General features: G+C 35.3%; 1 protein-coding gene across 3 annotated transcripts in view; it reads right to left on the minus strand.

The window, feature by feature from the left end:
• Nucleotides 1-19,968, minus strand: part of HNRNPLL (heterogeneous nuclear ribonucleoprotein L like) — a 37,894-nt gene that overhangs the window by 10,718 nt on the left and 7,208 nt on the right. Inside the window, exons 1-7 of one of the 3 annotated variants that reach the window (XM_032653486.1) lie at nt 16,851-16,950; nt 15,762-15,880; nt 10,316-10,553; nt 8,562-8,647; nt 6,868-6,964; nt 6,708-6,780; nt 2,134-2,205 (exon numbers count right to left, since the gene is read on the minus strand). In XM_032653486.1, coding sequence (XP_032509377.1) covers nt 2,134-2,205; nt 6,708-6,780; nt 6,868-6,964; nt 8,562-8,647; nt 10,316-10,546 — 559 coding nt within the window. In that variant the 5' untranslated portion in view covers nt 10,547-10,553; nt 15,762-15,880; nt 16,851-16,950. Of the gene's footprint in view, nt 1-2,133; nt 2,206-6,707; nt 6,781-6,867; nt 6,965-8,561; nt 8,648-10,315; nt 10,554-15,761; nt 15,881-16,850; nt 16,951-19,968 lie in introns of those variants that run through there. The other 2 variants (XM_032653484.1, XM_032653485.1) reach the window with 2 other exon arrangements.

Raw genomic sequence — 19,968 nt, forward strand, 5'->3', positions numbered from 1 at the left:
CTGGGCTTCCCAAATTAAAAGACCTAAAGAATTCTGAAAGCACAAATTTATACTGCTATAATAAACTATGTGAATCAATTTAATCTATTAAATAAACCTTTTCTATTCCTTCTTTCTCACATACCATTATAAAGGAAAAGCTACCTATGATATGACACTAAAATGCAAATAAACCTGTTTTGTTGAACTGCTGATCTGAAGGGATACAGCTGTGATTTGAAGCATTTGTAAAAAGGCTAATATCACAAGCACCCACTGTCATCTTTGCTTTTTCCCCAATTTCCTCACCTTACTTCTCTCCTCAATCAATCTTTATTTGTCACTATCTCCTATATCCTGTTCTGCTTACTTCCCTAGGAAAGTAGAACAGATTTTCCTTAGTTAAATGTTTCAATGGACATAGCTCAGAATGGACGCCCCTACACAATCCCACTATAACCATTCCTCCTCAGCAGGACTCTCCAGAACCTGAATGATCCCTATTTAACAAACATCATTCCAAAGAATTTTACACCTCTCTTTAAGTAAGCTTACATTTTAATATTTATACACACACGCACATGTGCACGCACGTGAACACACACACACTCTCTAAATAAATAAGGGCATGAAACTGACACAGAACTTCACAATAGGCTTTTAGAAAATATAAAGTTCTTCTAGGGCATATAACATATTCTTGTTTATGCAATTTTTCTTGTATTTTATTAAGTGAAGACAAAACTGAAAAGCCATACTGAGAAAACAGTCTGTGTCAACATTACTACAGTAGAGTTTTGTCCTTCATTTATATGCTCACAGATTTTTCTAACCCCCTTTAGCAGAACATTTAACCAATTTCTGGCCTTAAGCTAACTGCCATGACATATTTACATACTCTACAACTATACTACAAACTTTGATAAGCCATTCTTTTGAAATCCTCCATTATACAATGCACAGTAGATTCCTAATAAGTGTTTCTTCATTGCAGGATCAGAAAACTACTTGTATGACCATATTTAATATTTACTCTGTTAAAGAAACAACTAAGAAAAATGATCAAGGAACACATGAAAACGACTGCAGTAAGATTTTCCTTCTATACCACACTTACTGTTTTGACATAACATAGAGATTGTTTCATAATTTCTTCTGCAATATAGACTACCACAGAAACTTGAACAAATACACATACACACAAAAACACACACACACAGGGTTAATAAATTCCTGGAGTTCAAATAAAGACACTAGGGAATAAGCTAAAACTCACAGGTAAGAATGGTCATCAAACATGTACACAATTTGAAAATATTTCAGACAACAGGAAACACTGGTGGCTTTTCGATAATAACTCCCAAGAGTACAACATAGCAATTTCTATTTTCTACCACTTCTAACAGTACCTCTAATTGTACTTCAACTTTAAACCACAGAATAGGTGGTTTTACTACAGCTAAAAACTAAAAAAATATTTAAAAACACAGAACTTATAACCAGTTTAAACTTTTATCAATAACAATTCTCAACATCTACTTAACAAAGATAACAGTCTGATACCTAACTTCTTCCTGGGGAAGATTATTCTTCTAGCTTTCATAATCTTAACTTATCAACATAGCAAACATTAAAACTGAGAAGTTTTTAAAAAAGAATTAAATACAAATTTAACCAAAGCTGAAGTACCAACTGTAGAACTAAAAGAATTAAGGATCTAACCAAAAACATGTCTCCTTTCAACAAATACCTCATTCTCTCTGCCTTTTATTACTCTAAATTCCTCTTTACTCATAACTGCTAGAATGGAAGAAAATACACTTACTGAGCTGTACTTCTTTCTGGTCCTCTGACAGACTAGAGCCCCTTACTAATCAAAGCCCAAACAAAACAAAACAAAATATAATGGTAAAAAAGCTTTCAATCCCAAACAATAGCTCTCATTTATATCAAAGATTATGTGATATAACAATAGCCTAAGAAAACAAAGGATTTGGGACAACTCCTTTGGAGTACATTTATAAGGGACTGATCCCATAAACCAAGTCAGGTGGGCAGGAAAAATAGAGACAAGAATTGTGCCATTCTTCATCAGAAATGCAAAAATTCTAATAGTTTGTCTATACTACCTTCCTTCTGCCTTGACAAACTTACCATAGCCATCATGTCTAAACGAAGAAGGGTGTTCTCCCAAAATGGCTTGTCTCTGGCGACCCTTTCCTCTATCTGACACAAAAGTAGAAACATGGTTTTAACGATTTTGACCCAAGTACTTAACAGAGTTCTCACATGGGAAACACCCATTCAAAACATCCATTACAATTCATAAGAGAAATGTGATTCCTGGTTAACGTTAAACATCCATTCATATCCAATTTAAATACAAACACCAAAAGTTTAAGAAAATAATTCTATCTAACAAATTCCACTTAACTTGAGAATATCTTTTTGGCAAATGCCAAATACAATCACACTTTCAAATTAAAGGAAAGAATGGATACTTTTCAGAAGGTGATGTATACAATGCTAGAGTTTGACACTGTACAGAAGTTTTTACCAATACATGTCTTTAAAACAAGCTTTAAGTGCAGTACTTTTGAAAGACAGTACCTGATGCATACTATTAGCTTCAACAGCAACACATTTTCAAAGTGGGCTTCTTTCAAGAAGTTCAGCATAAGCCAACAACAACCTGTATTACATGGTTTCACAATCAGTAAACACAGAGTATTTTGTATGTATATACACATATTTACAAACACCTACTGACTGGAGAGCTGGAAATTTTCACATCACTGGTCCATATTGTGTCATGGACTGGCCATTGTCTATAGACCTTAACACCAGGCAGAACTAGAAGCACTCCCCAAAGTTTAAATATGTCAAGTTAAAGCTAACCAAGGGGGCTACATTATTGGACGAGAGTACTACAATACTCCTAAAGGATAATTTTTATGCTAACTACATTTTTAGGGAAGGCATGCCAATTTTCCCAAATCTGAGACATCAATAAAAAAATTATTTCTAAGTTTCTAAAATAACACATCCTATGTTAGTAAATTTTAAAAATCATTGTATAATACTTTGGGAAAGTTTGCTGATCAAATTATGGTGTTGAGTAAGATTTTTTTTTTAATGTATCTAAAGAGTCTGATCATTCTCATCTTTGAAAATTCAAAGAGAAAGGCTTTCTACATATCCTTAGTCACCTAAACAAATGAGGTTTATGGGAGATGAGAAATACTTTAATTTTCACTTCAGTCTACAGAAGTATTGTTTTAATTACCTATTCCAAGTTATCATAGCACTGAAAGGGACCTAGGAGGTCATCTAGTTCAACTTTTATTCAGGGTTAAATTCTCTTTACATCATCCCTGAGACCATCAATTGGGACCATCTAGCCTCTACTTACCCAACACTGGTAACAAGGTACTCACTACTTTCCCTTACATTTTCAGTTAGTTCTAAATCATGAGAAAATTAATTTCTATATTGTACAGAAATTTGTCCTCTATATATATTCTACTCCATTTAGGGCTTCACAGCCTTACTCATTACTTAGTCTTTCTCCAAGAACCCTTTCAGATGCTTAGAAGTTATTATGATCCTCCATTTCCCGAAAGTCATTTCTTCTCCAGTATAAACATTCACAGTTCCTTCTTTCCATTACACGGCTTCCAGCATCATCATTTAAGTCTCACTCCTCTTCAATCAATCCAGTCTGCTGTTCCATTCTACTAACATTCCTCCGCTTAAGCATGCCACCAAATGGTAAATGTAAGTCCTTATCTGATCTAAGAATCTTAAACCAAAACCACCATAAAGTCTTCATGGCTTAGTTTTACTGATATAGTTAACTGTGTGCTATAAAGGAAAGAGCACTGAATCAGGAATCATAAATTTTCAACTTAACCAGTAATTTGCTATATAATCATAGAAACAATCTTCATTCATAAAGTGAAGAAGTTAGAGTAGATGATCTCCAAGGTATCTTTCAGCCAAACATTGTCATTACTTCTCTTGAATAATTTCTCTTCATAATATATTTCCCATAGTAATTTCTCTTCAATAACTCTCTTTATTGGAAGCATTTACTACCTAATACAAGGTCACATAAAGAAGGGTGAGGAAGAGTCAAACACTGAATATATCGGTCTATAAATAGTGGTTTGTAACCTTTCATGGATTCAGTCTGAAATCTGTTGGAAGCTGTGGACCTTTTCTCCCCCAAAAGATGCACACATACACAAGTGTTGCTTAACATTTCTGGAGGGATTCTCTGGAGTCTAGGCTACGAATTCTTTGCACTAAAACATAATTTGAGCTGAAAAGAACTTTTTGAAATGAGGTTATATTTATAAAATCACTCTTTTTGGGTAGAAAAAGTTACAATTCAGTATCAACGCGAGTGGAAGCTAAAGTTACTACAAAAAAACAAACTGCCATATGATATTTGCTATACAGACAAGTATCTACCTGTAAGGAATTAGAAAACAGTAATTCTTTTCCCTTGAAAGCATAAATAACTAAAACTCTGTTTTACCTCCTTTAATTATATTTCCCTATTTAAATATCTACCTTACACATTTCTAAACTTTCTGACTGTAATTCCTTGTATAAAAATCTAAGCTGGCTTTTGTAAAATTCAGACCTTTTAAAAGAATAAACACTATTGGGTTTCCCTGGTGGCACAGTGGTTGAAAGTCCGCCTGCCGAGGCAGGGGGCGCGGGTTCGTGCCCCGGTCCGGGAGGATCCCACATGCCATGGAGCGGCTGGGCCCGTGAGCCATGGCCACTGAGACTGCGCGTCCGGAGCCTGTGCTCTGCAATGGGAGAGGCCACAAAAGCGAGAGGCCCGCATACCGCAAAAAAAAAAAAAAAAAAAAAAAAAGAATAAACACTATTAAAATAAGAAGCATATCTATAAATGTTTTAAGAGACATTAAGAGAAATGTAATCAAAACTATTTCAAATGAGTTTAAAAAAAACTGAATATTCAGTAACTGTAACTTAACAGAAGTGAGAGATTTCTCATCAACCACTTGTTCTGTTGTTTGAGTACTAAGGCTTTTTCAATACTGTATTCAACTGTACCAAGCCTCTGCCAAGCAGATTTCTGTGATAGTGAAAAATGTGGGGTCCAGCCAAAGCTGCATTACCAAACAAACCTGTCTGCAACCCCATGCATAAGGCAAGATGATTTCCTGAGAACTAAGAATTAAAGGGGCCAATCATCCAAAAGTCCTAAATATTTAAACATGCAAAGGATCACCGCACTGTCTCATTTTTTTCTTTTGGCAAGAGTACATGCACTATGGAGTCCCTACTGCCCAAGATATTTTGGATGCCATAAAAATTTTTCCTACTTTACTGACTTCTACAGACATACTCATCTTGGTGAGTTTTTCCAACACATGGTTCAGACACTGATATTGTAGTTGAGATGTAGCCAATACTGCAGCCCCCTTGTTTTTACAAGATCCACATTTTGATTTGTATATTCCAGAATTGCCATACAGTTAGTTGAACAATTTTATCAGTCAAATCTATGCTCATGAAATCTAGCATTTATAAGTTATAGGTGAAAATGCATCTCAAATGAAATGCTCCTATTTTCAGATTTATCAAGTTTAAATATATTCTACCTTGAACACACACGGTACTTTCACCTACATTTGAAATGTCAAAATTTCTAGTTACACAAATTAACAAGAGTGATAACCTTAAATTGTTACAAAAAGTGACAACTTATAAACAGCCACTTTACAAAAATCAAACCACACAGAAAATCGTCTTTTACATATAATGCATCTTTTCATTATGTTATTCTATTCAATGTCCACAATTGAGGGAAAAAAAAAAGTAAACTTAAAGTGCAGCAAGTATGCACCTTTCTAATCCTTTTATCTTTAATATCTGTGTGGATTGGTTGAGCATTATAATTCCCAAGACCTGTAGATAAATTGGCCCTGGTTATTTGTCAATTAACAATTTGAATCTAAGCTGCTAACAGTTACAGCAACGGGCATTAAGATTTACAACATTGTATATAAAATCTAGTATCCGTCAGTGAAAAGTTTTAAATTCTACAACTGAAACCTTAAGGGAAGTCAAACCAATATATACATACAACTTGAATAAGTGGGCACAGTCTATCATGGTATTCATCCCATGCAAGTCTGAAGTACTGTTAAGTGTCCTCCTTTAAAAACTTGGGGTGATGGTGCATGCAGTATGCAGTCAAGGTGAATTGCAAGTCTGAGTTTTTCAGAGGGCTTTTTGCTGATGCCGATGTTGTGCGTGATGAAGTGTAGAGTCAGCCTGCTGGAGTCCTCTATCCTTCTTAATGCCTCGTCCAGCTTGGGGGAAAAGTCCTTTCCATAGAGAAGCAGTGTGCAAGTTTGCAGTTTGTAAGTAATATTCTGAATCAGTTTCCTCTCCTCCAAAGAGAGAGAGCTGCTTGGAGAAATGCAAGTCCTTGAACTGCGGGCGTGCCTGTATGTGTGGGCTCCTTGTTGAACTAAATATAAATAACTCAGTACATACCAGTAAGGGGCACTAATGTTCAAGGTTCTTTTCCAGCATTACAAGGTCTTTTGCAACAAAAGCTTCACCAACAAGGTTTTCATCATTTGAATGAACTAGCTCATCTCAGGAAAAAGGACTCTAACTGCATGTAAAAATTTGACAGCAGATGTAAGTACATCTAAAATGCATAAAATACTTACCTCGTCTTCCCAAATATGGTTTAGTGTAGTCCCAACTGTCATTGTCATTCCTAATAACATTTAGACGAGTTGGCTGTTAAGATTAAAAAGAAAGTAAGTTCAAATTGTATATCCAAAGCATATATATTTCTTTGGTGAAGTGTTGAAAAAAAATATTTACCCTTGCATATTCAATTTTTAGTGTGCAACATCCAGCATATATATCTGCTCCATTGAGTGCTGCTTTAGCTTTCTGGGCACAAAGGACTGATTCAAACATAAGCTCTATTAAGGAAATTTGGTTTAAGGTGTCCAAAATTTACCATTATTCACTCCATAAGAAATGGACTGAAAAAAATGAGAAATAACTTTCTCACTTCTGAAAATGCTTTACCAAATAAAATTTCTATGAATTTTAGTAGGAGAATTTATTTTTAAGATCAAGGATACCAAAGAAAACGTAATACAACCAAAACTACTTATAATACATTAATCCTTCTAGGTCATCAGAAGTACTTTATAACCTGTGGTTTGGGGGTGTGTGGGAGGGAGCATGGAGCATGGTCCCATTCCCTAGCAAAGGCCAGCTTTCTATCTTGAAACAGGAAATATTTTACTCTTTAAGTAGGAAGAATAGGGCGGTCCAGTGGTTAGGACTCTACACGTTCACTGCCAAGGGCGCGGGGTTCAATCCCTGGTCAGGAAACTAAGATCCTGCAAGCTGTGCAAGCTGCATGGAATGGCCAAAAATAAATAAATAAATAAAGTAGGAGGAACATTACAAAGAATCAATATAATACAAAAGAAATACTTGATTTTTATATATTTCTGAGAAGGCTGAGTTTATAATCTTTATCTTTCATTTTACTAGTTTTTAAAAATTACTTAAGTTTCTAATTGTTAAAAAAAAAAAAAAATCAAACCACAAAAGTAGTAGGAAAAAAAAAGCAAAAACAACTTGCCAGCGTAAGCACCATAAAGGGTTTGCTATAGGGCTTCCCTGGTGGCGCAGTGGTTAAGAACCCGCCTGTCCATGCAGGGTTCCAGCCCTGGTCCGGGAAGATCCCACATTGCCGCGGAGCAACTAAGCCCGTTCACCACAACTACTAAGCCTGAACTCTAGAGCCTGTGCTCCACAACAAAAGAAGCCACCGCAATGAGAAGCATGCACACCACAACGAAGAGTAGCCCCCCACTCGCCACAACTAGAGAGAGCCCATGTGCAGTAACGAAAACCCAATGCAGCCATAAATAAATAAATAAATAAATAAAAATTTTTTAAAATTAAAAAAAAGCATTTGTTGTATATCCCAACCTTTTTCTATGCATCACATAAGTTACATCTTTTTTAAATTATTATTTTTTAATGGGATTGTACTATATGTACTATTTTGCAACTTGCTCTTTTTACTCAGTGTATAACAAATTTAACATAGGGAAGCAGGTCTTACATAAACCATGACCATTTAAAAGATTCAATGAAGAAAGGCAAGAAATGGTCTATTAACTCCAACGTTTTGATACTTCCAAGCTGCCTGTTTTAAAGAGAGATTCAGAAAAGTCCATTTGGGAAAAATTTCAAAAAGGTACAAGTGAACATATTATCAAACAGTGTTATTTTTTCCTCATTAAAAAGGCAAAGCACACTGTAAGATGAAACAATGGACTATTTTATGGTAGCAAGTTATTTTATCAAAAATAGTAAAATTCTCTGTGGGTACTGCAGTTTCATTCTTTAAATCGAAGACAAACAGATATAGGGGATGGTGGGGAGGATAAACATCACTTGTCTAGAAATGATTAAACAGGAAAAATTAAGATCTATATTACACAGTATTCATACACATCAATAAAAAATTTACAAATAAAGGATATTCAACCATTGCTTGTATCCCATTTCTCTTGAATATAACAATACGTTGCACTTTTCCAACAGGATTGCATACAGTATATAAAACATCCTATGAAGTAAAGAAAACAAGACTTCATCACATTTTATACTTAGAAAAATAATAAAGCTATACTCTTTTGTTTTACTAAAAAAAAAACTGTCAAGATGTCATTTCTGTTAAGTACTAATTAAACTTTTAAAAACTGCAACACTTTAATAAATCTAAAGTTATTTCTTCACCTACACAATATACCCACATTAGAGAACTTCCAATGAAACATCTGAAAAGCATTATTACTTATTTTTAATCTCCTAAATGAATCCTCAATTTTTATTTTCTTAAGAGGTACCTAAAAGAATCTCTGACAATACACAATTAATAAACTAAAGCTGTAATCACTTTGTTTTTTTCCAAATGTGACTCTGAAATGTTTAATACTATAATCACTTAAATTATAATAATAAATATTTATTAAAGAGTAGTAGTAAAACAACTCAGTATTTATTTTCAAGGACAATGGCTATAGATAAAAGACCCAGGGAAGATCATTTATATTGAGTTAAATTTCACCAAACAGGGCTTCCCTGGTGGCGCAGTGGTTGAGAGTCCGCCTGCCGATGCAGGGGACGCGGGTTCGTGCCCCGGTCCGGGAAGATCCCACATGCCGCGGAGCAGCTAGGCCCGTGAGCCATGGCCGCTGAGCCTGCGCGTCCGGAGCCTGTGCTCCGCAACGGGAGAGGCCACAACAGTGAGAGGCCCGCGTACCACCAAAAAAAAAAAAAAAAAAAAAATTTTCACCAAACAAGATGCCTGAATCATCTAAGAGAGAACCCTAAATACCCACTTAGGAACAATTCTTCAACTTTCAAAATTCTGAGTACCTACAATTACACAGCCACACCATTAGGTACTAAGGATACAGTAAATAAATCGGAGTACTTGTACTAGTTATATTCTTTCTCCTAAAACACCAAGTATTGTAAATATATTAATATTGTTTATTAATAAGTCTATACATATTACAAAAGTAAATAGATACATAATGTCTAAATTTAAATAGTTTCTTATGCTTTAAGTTTATGTCAAAATATCATATACCCTAGAAATCATGCTGAATGAAGCTCTTCTTATTGTGATATTTTATTCATTACAAAAATCCAGTGTCCTTATCACTAGTTTATTATTAAACAGCATGTGATTATCATGAAGTAGAAAACTGAACTGGTTCAAGAACACGAATCCTTTTAAATTTTAATATCACTTTTCTAAAGAGTGAAGAAGGGAATTTTTAGGTAAATCAGAGAAGTTTTTAACAAGCTATCTCTAAACAGCTTATAACGATAAATGTATCTTACTGTACTATGGAATTCTGTCACTACCTAGTAGATGCTCTTAATACATGTGCTGGCATATTAGAGAGAGATTTCTTGGATCATTTCCACCAAGTCCGTCTAACGCTTTATTAACAGAAAGAGAGTTAACACTGATGTTAATAAAAAAATTTAATGTGCTTATTTAATTATGACAACTGTGCTTCTGACTTTTTATAGCTTTAGTGCTCACCATGTCTTTGTTCATTAAACTTGATAGTCAAAATTAAAATTAATTTTAATAATTCTTTTTTAAAAATCCACTATTTTCAAATATCTATATGGCAGTGAAGAAAACTACAGATTAGTCACTCAAGACAAATTCCAAAATCACTTTTAATTTAGTTTGTCTTACTAAAATACATACCACCGTAATTGGATAAAGAGGATTCTGAATTGACAGCAGAAGAACTTTGTTGCCTCCTGATGGATCATCAGTATTTCCTGGCCGAGTGATCCTTTTGCTTGTAGAATAGTTGAAAAAAGCCTGCTGACCAGCTATGTACACGGGTTCATCTGCAGCAAACGTCACACATTCTTTGGCACTATCTATGTTCTCAAATTCCACTAGAGCCTGCCGTTTAAAAGGCATCATCATCACATAGCTGAAAGGGAGATTGGGAAAGAATAATATAGCAAGTTCAATTAACATTATTTTTCTCAATCAAGTAAAAGCAGACTTTAATAAAAATGTCTCAAATCATACAGATTAGTAGTCTTCACTACCTGTATCCAATATTAGTCAACTCTTAAATTATCCAAATAAATTGTGGTATACCAGGTAGATGGTACATATTTGAAACCTCCTCCTCCGGTGACTGAAAGCTTTTAACTACCTCATGCCCTCCTCAAGCACAATTCTGTTACCAGTTGTTAATAATGCCATCCAGTTTATTCCTCAGGCTGCCACTTCCAAGCAGCATTAGAAAATACCTAGATACAGAAATCAGTAGAGAAACAAGAAGATCCTACTGTGTAGCACAGGGAACTATATTCAACATACTGTGAAAAACCATAATGGAAAATAATATATATGTATAACTGAGCCACTTTGCTGAACAGCAGAAATTAACACAACACTGTAAAGCAACTATACCTCAATAAAAAAAATTAAAAAAAAAGAAATCAATAGAGATAAAACTCAAGAGAAGGTTAGCAGATGGATCGCCTCAACAACAGAAACTACCATCTCTATTGAATTTTGCAAACAAGTAACCGCCACGCTAAGAAATGACTACACTTCCATTTGTCTTACTAAAAACAGAGAACCAAAAGACAAAAAGAAGCAACTACAAACAGACCAAATTTCATAAAATAATCTCCTCTAAAATTCTTAAATATTTTTAAATATTAAAGAATCCATAAAAAGATATTCACTAGAATATGGTAATCATGGATGCTATGGCCAAGACAATGAAGTATTTACTCTTCATTTTATACTCTTTGGGAAGGGGAATATATTTTAATACATGAAATGAAAAGTAAAGAAATGAAGGAAGGGAGGTTAGCGAGAAATCAGAACACATGGATCAGAACAGGGAAACACGTCCTTTATTCACAGGAACAAGGACCTTAAAAATATTTTAAAATACAATCAATGTGCTTTTTATAATAGCAGAAGGCCAGAGAAATAACATCAGGTCAGGTACTCAGTGACAGCACTGCTTCTCAATCAGACATCCAGGACCAACCACTAAACTTCAAAACCTAGCAAGTGTTTCTTAGTAAGAAACAGACCACTTTGTAGCCTGGCAAATTATGTAATTTCTTATGAATTTCAGCTTCCTAATTTATACAACTGGGAGGATTATCATCAAGATTACAGTTCCTGCATACATATTGCTTGCCTTGCCTCAATCATCTTTACACCCTCAGAATCTAGAAACGGAGCCTGGCACATGACAGGTATTCAATATTTGTTGGTCTATGAGGCTTATTAGTTCTCTCAACCCACATCATTCACAATTAAAGAATAAAACACAGAAAACATAACACCTGGGATTAGTTTATAAATGCAAGATATAAAGTCCCAGAGAGAAACATTCGTTTTAGAAACGCAAACTCCTAGCTAAAGTTCTAAAGTCTTGCATACAAAAAGATAGGAAACCCTGGAATCAGGTCTAAGCTAAAGAAATTAAGGAATAATAAATATTCTCCTCTCACAAATATAAGTTGTTTTATAGCTAAATGATATCACCAAGTAAATATGTTAATAATGCCCTTTGGCTCTTTGGAAACACAGAAAAATTATAAAGGCCCAAAAATATTTAAATTCTTTATTGGCCTATTAAAATAGACTCACCTGTTTGTAGTAAAAAGTACTGTCATTAACTACTACAAGCAGTAAGCTAGAAGCACAGAGCTAAAGGTTAAACAGGTTACCCAGGAAAAGTGGCATCATATGAAGATAGGGAAGGGAAAATTAGAATGTCACAAAGACATTTTAGAATTCACTTAAAGTGTTTGGCACATTTTTTTTGTTTTGTTTTGTTTTTTGTTTTTGTTTTTTTTTTGTGTGTTACGCAGCCCTCTCTCTGTTGTGGCCTCTCCCGTTGCAGAGCACAGGCTCCAGACGCGCAGGCTCAGCGGCCATGGCTCACAGGCCCAGCCGCTCCGCGGCATGTGGGATCCTCCCAGACCGGGGCCTGAACCTGCGTACCCTGCATCGGCAGGTGGACTCTCAACCACTGCGCCACCAGGGAAGTCCCTGGCACATAATTTTTTTTTTTTTTTTTTTGTCAGTACTTGGGCCTCTCACTGTTGTGGCTTCTCCCGTTGCGGAGCACAGGCTCTGGACGCGCAGGCTCAGCGGCCATGGTTCACAGGCCCAGGCGCTCCGCGGCATGTGGGATCCTCCCGGACCGGGGCACGAACCCGTGTCCCCTGCATCGGCAGGCGGACTCTCAACCACTGTGCCACCAGGGAAGCCCTGGCATATAATTAAAAAAAAATTTTTTTTAAAGCATTAGTATGAGAAAGACTGGAAGACCAAAGAGAGAAAAAGTAAAAAGTCTAAGGAACATGGTAGGTAGGGTGGGTGCTTTCAACTTAATAGCTTAAAACATGTTTACTAACTTTTAAATAAAAACAGGAGGAAGCAAGAGATTTACTACACAAACTAGGTCCCAAAAGTTTTGTTTTAAAATTTAAACTGGTATAGCTAATCACTACCTAGCATCCTCTCCTTTAATGAGAGGGGATAAGGGAGGAAAAGCAACTCAGTATATATTTCTAAATATTCTTTTGATTAAATAAAGACAAAAAAATAGCAATTTTATTATCCTGACACAACCATTCTCAAGATCTTGTTATAGTTTCTCCTGAACTTCTTTCCTATACATCTAGTTTTTAAGTATCAACTTACTATATATTGAACTTGGTGACTCACCTATTTAAGACGAGCAGTTTCTTTATAATCTTTATAATTCCCTCCCCCCCCACACCACTAAATAAATCAACAAATAAATAAAAAAATAGGGAAAGGTTCTATAAATGCAACATTTTGAAGCAAAACACCTACTCCTCATAGGAGGCTCTTCAAGGTTCTTTTAAGCTTTAGTAGCAGCCACCTCTTATTCAAGATCATTCCACACAACTGAAACTTCTATTATACATATTTATGCCAATTAAGCTCGTAATTATACACTAATTTGTTCCGATTATTTCATGACTTTTCTATCCACATAACTACCAATCTCGAGGACAGAACGATGTAATATGCAAATTAACTAAATAAAATTCATATATGGAACACATTACCATGGACTAAGTATCAAACAGTATAGAGTCTAAAACTGGGACTTCCCTGGTGGCATGGTGGATAAGACTCCAAGCTCCCAATGCAGGGGGCCCGGGTTCCATCCCTGATCAGGGAACTAGATGCCACATGTGTGCTGCAACTAAGAGTCCACGAGCTGCAACTAAGGAGCCTGCCTGCCACAACTAAGACCCAGCACAACCAAATAAGTAATTTTTTAAAAGTATATAAATAATAAAAATGGACAGGCCACTCAGAAGTAATTCAAATTACTTACAAACTTAAACAAATAGTTGCATTTCTTTAATCCCCAACATTCAGGTCATGGTCATAATTAACATCAAAATATCAATATAGTTATTATTTCCCTGAAGTTTCCAACTGTATTTGCTCATCAACTTGTTTTCTAACATTGCTTTGGTATTTCTTGGCTCTAAGAAAATAACTTTAAAAACCCTAAATATGGGGCTTCCCTGGTGGTACAGTGGTTGAGAATCCGCCTGCCAATGCAGGGGACATGGGTTCATGCCCCAGTCCGGGAGGATCCTACCTGCCACGGAGCGGCTGGGCCCGTGAGCCATGGCCGCTGAGCCTGAGCGTCTGGAGCCTGTGCTCCGCAACAGGAGAGGCCACAACAGTGAGAGGCCTGCATACAGCAGGAAAAAAAAAGAAAAAGAAAAACAAACAAACAAAGAAACCCCTAAATATATAAGAACAGAAGAAAGTAATAATTCAGAGATAACCATCTTTTTATAACTCCATGAAACAGTGCACCACCTAGAAGGTCCTTATAGTGACTGGGTTAGACTAGTACCAACATGCAAGTCTAAATAAATATAGCCTAAGGAGTCTGCTTCAATACTATGTAACTGTCCAGACAAACTTAACTACCAATATCCACTCCAAATTACTAAGAAGTGATATAGTTATCTTAGTGATATTTCAAGAAATGGGCTTTTTTAATGCCTGGGTGGATTTCCAATTTGTACCTCCAAGGATCAACAATATGTTAACAGTGGTTTCTGAGGTACATAAGTTAAGGGTAACAAGTTTGCTAAGTCATCCATCTCTCGATGAGGTCACCAAGGAAATTAATTAAAAAGATCCCATGATGGAAGGTAACACAACCCCTACTCCTTTGAAGCAATGATTCCTCTGTTGAAACCTCTTATCACTCCCTCCCCATCTATTTATTCACCATCCTTTCAATACTCAAAACTCCACATAAATTTTTATAAAATTGAAGCAATCAAGTGATCTCAGCAAGTATATTGAAATTTCTCTACTTACATATTATGACTTAGTCTGTGTCTGATGCCTATAACAAAAACCCCAAATGTACTCATCAATGGAAAAAATAATAATAAAATAAACTCTAGATTATCCATACTAAGAAGAGAACAGCCAGGCATATTCCAAAAATAATCTACAAAATGTTTTAGAGTGTCTATTTTTGTAGCAGATTCACTTTTCTAATTATATATTTCATTTAAGTCAATATTCTTAAGTACACACCAGCTGTGGAAAAAGGAGGAGCCTGAGTGAATATAAAACACAAAAGGAAGACAAGCTAGGATAAAACACTGACGCTCATGATCTGCATAAGAACTCACAGCAACACGCACCTAAGCAAATAATGCCTACCCTTAATCTACACACTTTTCATTGCCAACTAATTCTTAAATAGTTCAAACAAAACAAAACAAAACAAAATCAGTATTTAAGTACCACTATTTGAAATTCTGAAGATGAAGGGCATAATTAACTCAATGGTTTAAAAGCAGCGTTTAAGAAGGAATCATGGATTCATTTGAAAATCAGATGAAAGATGCAATAATCAATTTTACACACAACCTGGTTGAGGAGTGAGAGGGGATCATGGATACACAAAAATTCATCCATGCATAATCCCAGAAAGCCTCAGAAGGCTTCAAAGATATACAATCATAGGCAAACAATATATATTATGGTTAAACATCAAGGCTTATAGCAAGCAAGCAAAGTTTGTTCTACCATACTGTTTTCACAATCTGTATGAAGTCCCTATTGGCCTTACCATATTGTCCCAAATTTTTCCAGAGCCTCCACAAGGTCTGCTTCCACCACAGATTCACAGAGTCCTCGAACATGGACAACGGGTGAAACAGAAACTTTATGATGACTTCCACCTGCCTCCTAGCAAGATAAAATAATTTCTAGTTAAAAACTTTAAAAGTCTAAATAAATTGCTCTTTTAGTAAACCCATCTCTGCATTAAAAAGCAAACATTAAAAAAAAAAAAATCCCAATCCAAACTGCAATTCATAAGTTAGCGAAAGGACCCGAGAGTAAAATCACTAATTAAATGTTTGCCATGAAAATTCTGATTTCTTAAAAGGGAGCATTCTCTCTCAATAAGAACTACAGATAAGTTATTTAATGACTCATTTCAACTTCAACTTACATAATATTGTACATCAACTATACTTCAATAAAAAAATAACTTTCAACTTCAAGAAAATCTCAGAAAAAAAGTCAGCAGATACACAGAGCATGCTACATGCTACAATTGGAAACATACTTTATATTCATAATTTCACTTCCATAAAAATCAAAATCTCAAGTAGACCAAATGAACAAAAAGTCCCAATTAAAATTTCTTCTTTAATATAAAGATTATATACTTTATTTTTCCTGCAATATAGATTAATATCATTTGTCCTTGTTTAATTGGTTACCTAGTCCCACAATAATTTGAAGTTACTCAGTACACCTGACAACTTAAATTTATACAAGATACCATCTTTGCTGATGAACAAGGAGTACTCAAAAATACAAGCCCTGGGAAATTTCCTGGCGGTCCAGTGGTTAGGACTTGGTGCTTTCACTGCCAGGGCCTGGGTTCAATCCCTGATTGGGGAACTAAGATCCCACAAGCCGTGTGGCACAGCCAAAAAAAAAAAAAAACAAACCTTCCTGGGCTTCTGTGAAGTACTGTGTATCTTTGAGTATGCCCAGCAAGAAGTTTTAAAACATATGGTCTTAAACTTTATTTTAAAAGGGACTATGTAGGAGAATTAGCTTGAAAATGAAAATAGCTCTCATTTACTTATTCAAGTTCTATTCAGACAAAGATCTGTATTTACAACTAGCCATTGGGTACTACCTCTCTTGCATCACTTCAGAAATGACCTCCATAAAAAATGAAATCTTGCCATTTGTGACAACATGGTTGGATCTAAAGGGTATTATGCAGAATCTAAAAAACAAAATAAAGCAACAAGCAAAACAAAACCAAAACAGACTCATAGATACAGAGAACAAATGGGTGGTTGCGGGGGAGGGATGTGAAACAGGTGAAGGGGATTAAGAGGTACAAACCTGCAGTTACAAAATAAATAAGCCATGGGATGTAATATACAGCATAACGAATATGGTCAATAATATTATAATAACTTTGTATGGGACTGATGGTTACTAGACTTATCATGGTGATCATTTCATAATGTATGCAAAGTCAAATCACTATGCAGTACACCTGAAGCTAACATAATATATCAACTATATTCCAATTAAAAAGTAATTTCTAAAAGGAAAGAAATGAATTCCAAGTACAATTCACACATATACCAAAAAAATCTATTAAAGGAAAGGTTTTTTTCTTCTATAAACAGGAAAAAAGGGTTTTTCCTCCTAATCTAAAAACACAAATGTTTTACCATTAAAACTTAAGAATAATTTTAGGAACATTAAATCCCTTTTTGGCTATTTTTAAAGACTCACCAACTTTGCTTTATTATCATAAAGACTGTTAGAAAATACTATAACAGTCTTGCGCCATGCCAATAAAAAAATGTCAGAATTTTTAAAAAAGAACTAATTTAAGTATATAAAGTAACCATGAGACTATTCTTACACTCTTGTCAAATCCAACAAATAAATTAAATCCTTTGCAAATACTATTTCAGTCCTTGGAATTTTATTTGAATTGCTTATGCTGAGTCTTTTCTATGGTTCAACAGATATTCATTACATGCCACTAAGTCTGAAATGAACCATTCTGATTGTACCCTATGTATACCAACACTTTATTAGCAACTTTAACAAATGCGACCGCCTCAGTGAAACTCAACAACCAAATGTACATTATCCTCATTAAGCTCTTAATTACTGGATGACAATAACACAGGAAGAAAGCTCTAAGTAATACCTAAAAACCTAACTTAGAGAAAACATTTAAAGTATAAATAATAAGTTTTACTCTAAAAATAATTAGACAATAATAAACTACAAGAAATAAGACAGTCATCTCCTTTGGTCCTTAGAAATCAGCTAGCAAAGGTAAAAATGCAAAAGAAAATTGGCCTGGGCTCCTCCAAAAGTAAAAAAAAGTGGAAGGAAAATTTCAGACTGAGAGTAAACACAACAACCAAATGCAGTATGTGAGCCTTCATTTTACAATTGATTAAAAACTGCTACAAAAGACATCTTAGGGAAAATTGGAGAAATTGAATTATAAACAGGATATTACTGAGTTAGCCAAAAAGTTCATTTGGGTTTTTCTGTAAGATGTTTTTGATTGTCTTAGGTACCATTATGATGGCAATAGCTATATGAAAAGAATATCCTTATTCTTAGGAAAACTGTGATATTTAGGAATGAACTGACATGATGTCTCAACTTACTTTCAAATAGTATAGAGAAAAAAAGTATGTATATAAATATATACACATATAGAGATAAAATCCCAAATGGCAAAATGTTAAAAACTGCTGAATCTAGGTGAAGGGTATATGTAATTAAATATTTTACATAATAAAAAAATTGGGAAATTATTGTATAATATATTTAAGACCTATGAAAAGGTATGAAGAACAATATAAGAATATTCATTAACTCACCACCCAGTTTAATAAATAAAACACTAGGAAGAGGGAGCTGAACACATCTCCTCTTCCTACCTCCCTTCCCAACACAGAGAACCACTATCTTGAATACAGTGCTAAAAAATGAGTACTTTTCAAACTGGTCTTCTTACAAAAAAATGGATTATAGGATCAATTTTAAAAATCTCTCAAAAGATCTGATTTTAATATATTACTACTTAATTATATTTCTTAACTGAAACAGATCAAGATTTAAGTTATTCTTTAAAAGCTGAAAGATGTTAAATGCAATCAATATGGTACTCAGGGGAAGATATGATTATCTCAACCTCAAGGCTGAGAATATATCCCATACCCTCTGTATTTCCCTTATTCCCACTCAATAACTCTGCCTTTCGTGAGTTTATCTACCTTGATATTTCTCTATCTTTAAATTATGTCCCCTTTTCTTTCTTTTTTTTTTTTTTTTGCGGTACGCGGACCTCTCACTGTTGTGACCTCTCCAGTTGCGGAGCAACAGGCTCCAGACGCGCAGGCTCAGCGGCCATGGCTCACGGGCGCAGCTGCTCGGTGGCATGTGGGATCTTCCCGGACCAGGGCACAAACCCGTGTCCCCTGCATCAGCAGGCGGACTCTCAACCACTGTGCCACCAGGGAAGCCCTGTCCCCTTTTCTTGAACTTAAAATTTTCTCATCCTTTCTGTAGTTTATTTAAAAAATTTTAAAACCCTATTGTTTCCAAATATAAAACTGATATATTAAAGGTATCTTTTCAAACTATATTTTCACCACCCCTCTTTTTCCCCACAAATACTAACATGTTCCTTTTTTTATAAATGTATTTATTTTGAATTTTATTTATTTTTTTATACAGCAGGGTCTTATTAGTTACCCATTTTATACATATTACTGTATATATGTCAATCCCAATCTCCCATATACAGCAGGGTCTTATTAGTTACCCATTTTATACATATTACTGTATATATGTCAATCCCAATCTCCCAATTCATCACAACAATAAATTTATTTATTTTATTTACATTTATTTTTGGCTGTGTTGGGGTCTTCGTTGCTGCCTGCGGGCGAGCAGGGGCCACTCTTCACTGAGGTGTGCAGGCTTCTCATTGCGGTGGCTTCTCTTGTTGCTGAGCATGGGCTCTAGGCGCACGGGCTTCAGTAGTTGTGGCTCGCAGGCTCTGGAGCACAGGCTCTGTAGTTGTGGCGCATGGGCTTAGTTGCTCCATGGCATGTGGGATCTTTCCCGACCAGGGCTCGAACCCGTGTCCCCTGCATTGGCAGGCGGATACTTAACCACTGCGTCACCAGGGAAGCCCCTAACATGTTTCTTAAATCAACATTTTATCTCTACCTATATTATATGGTGGTGATAAGAAA

Source organism: Phocoena sinus, chromosome 13, assembly GCF_008692025.1.
Source record: "Phocoena sinus isolate mPhoSin1 chromosome 13, mPhoSin1.pri, whole genome shotgun sequence".
NCBI classification, from domain to species: domain Eukaryota; kingdom Metazoa; phylum Chordata; class Mammalia; order Artiodactyla; family Phocoenidae; genus Phocoena; species Phocoena sinus.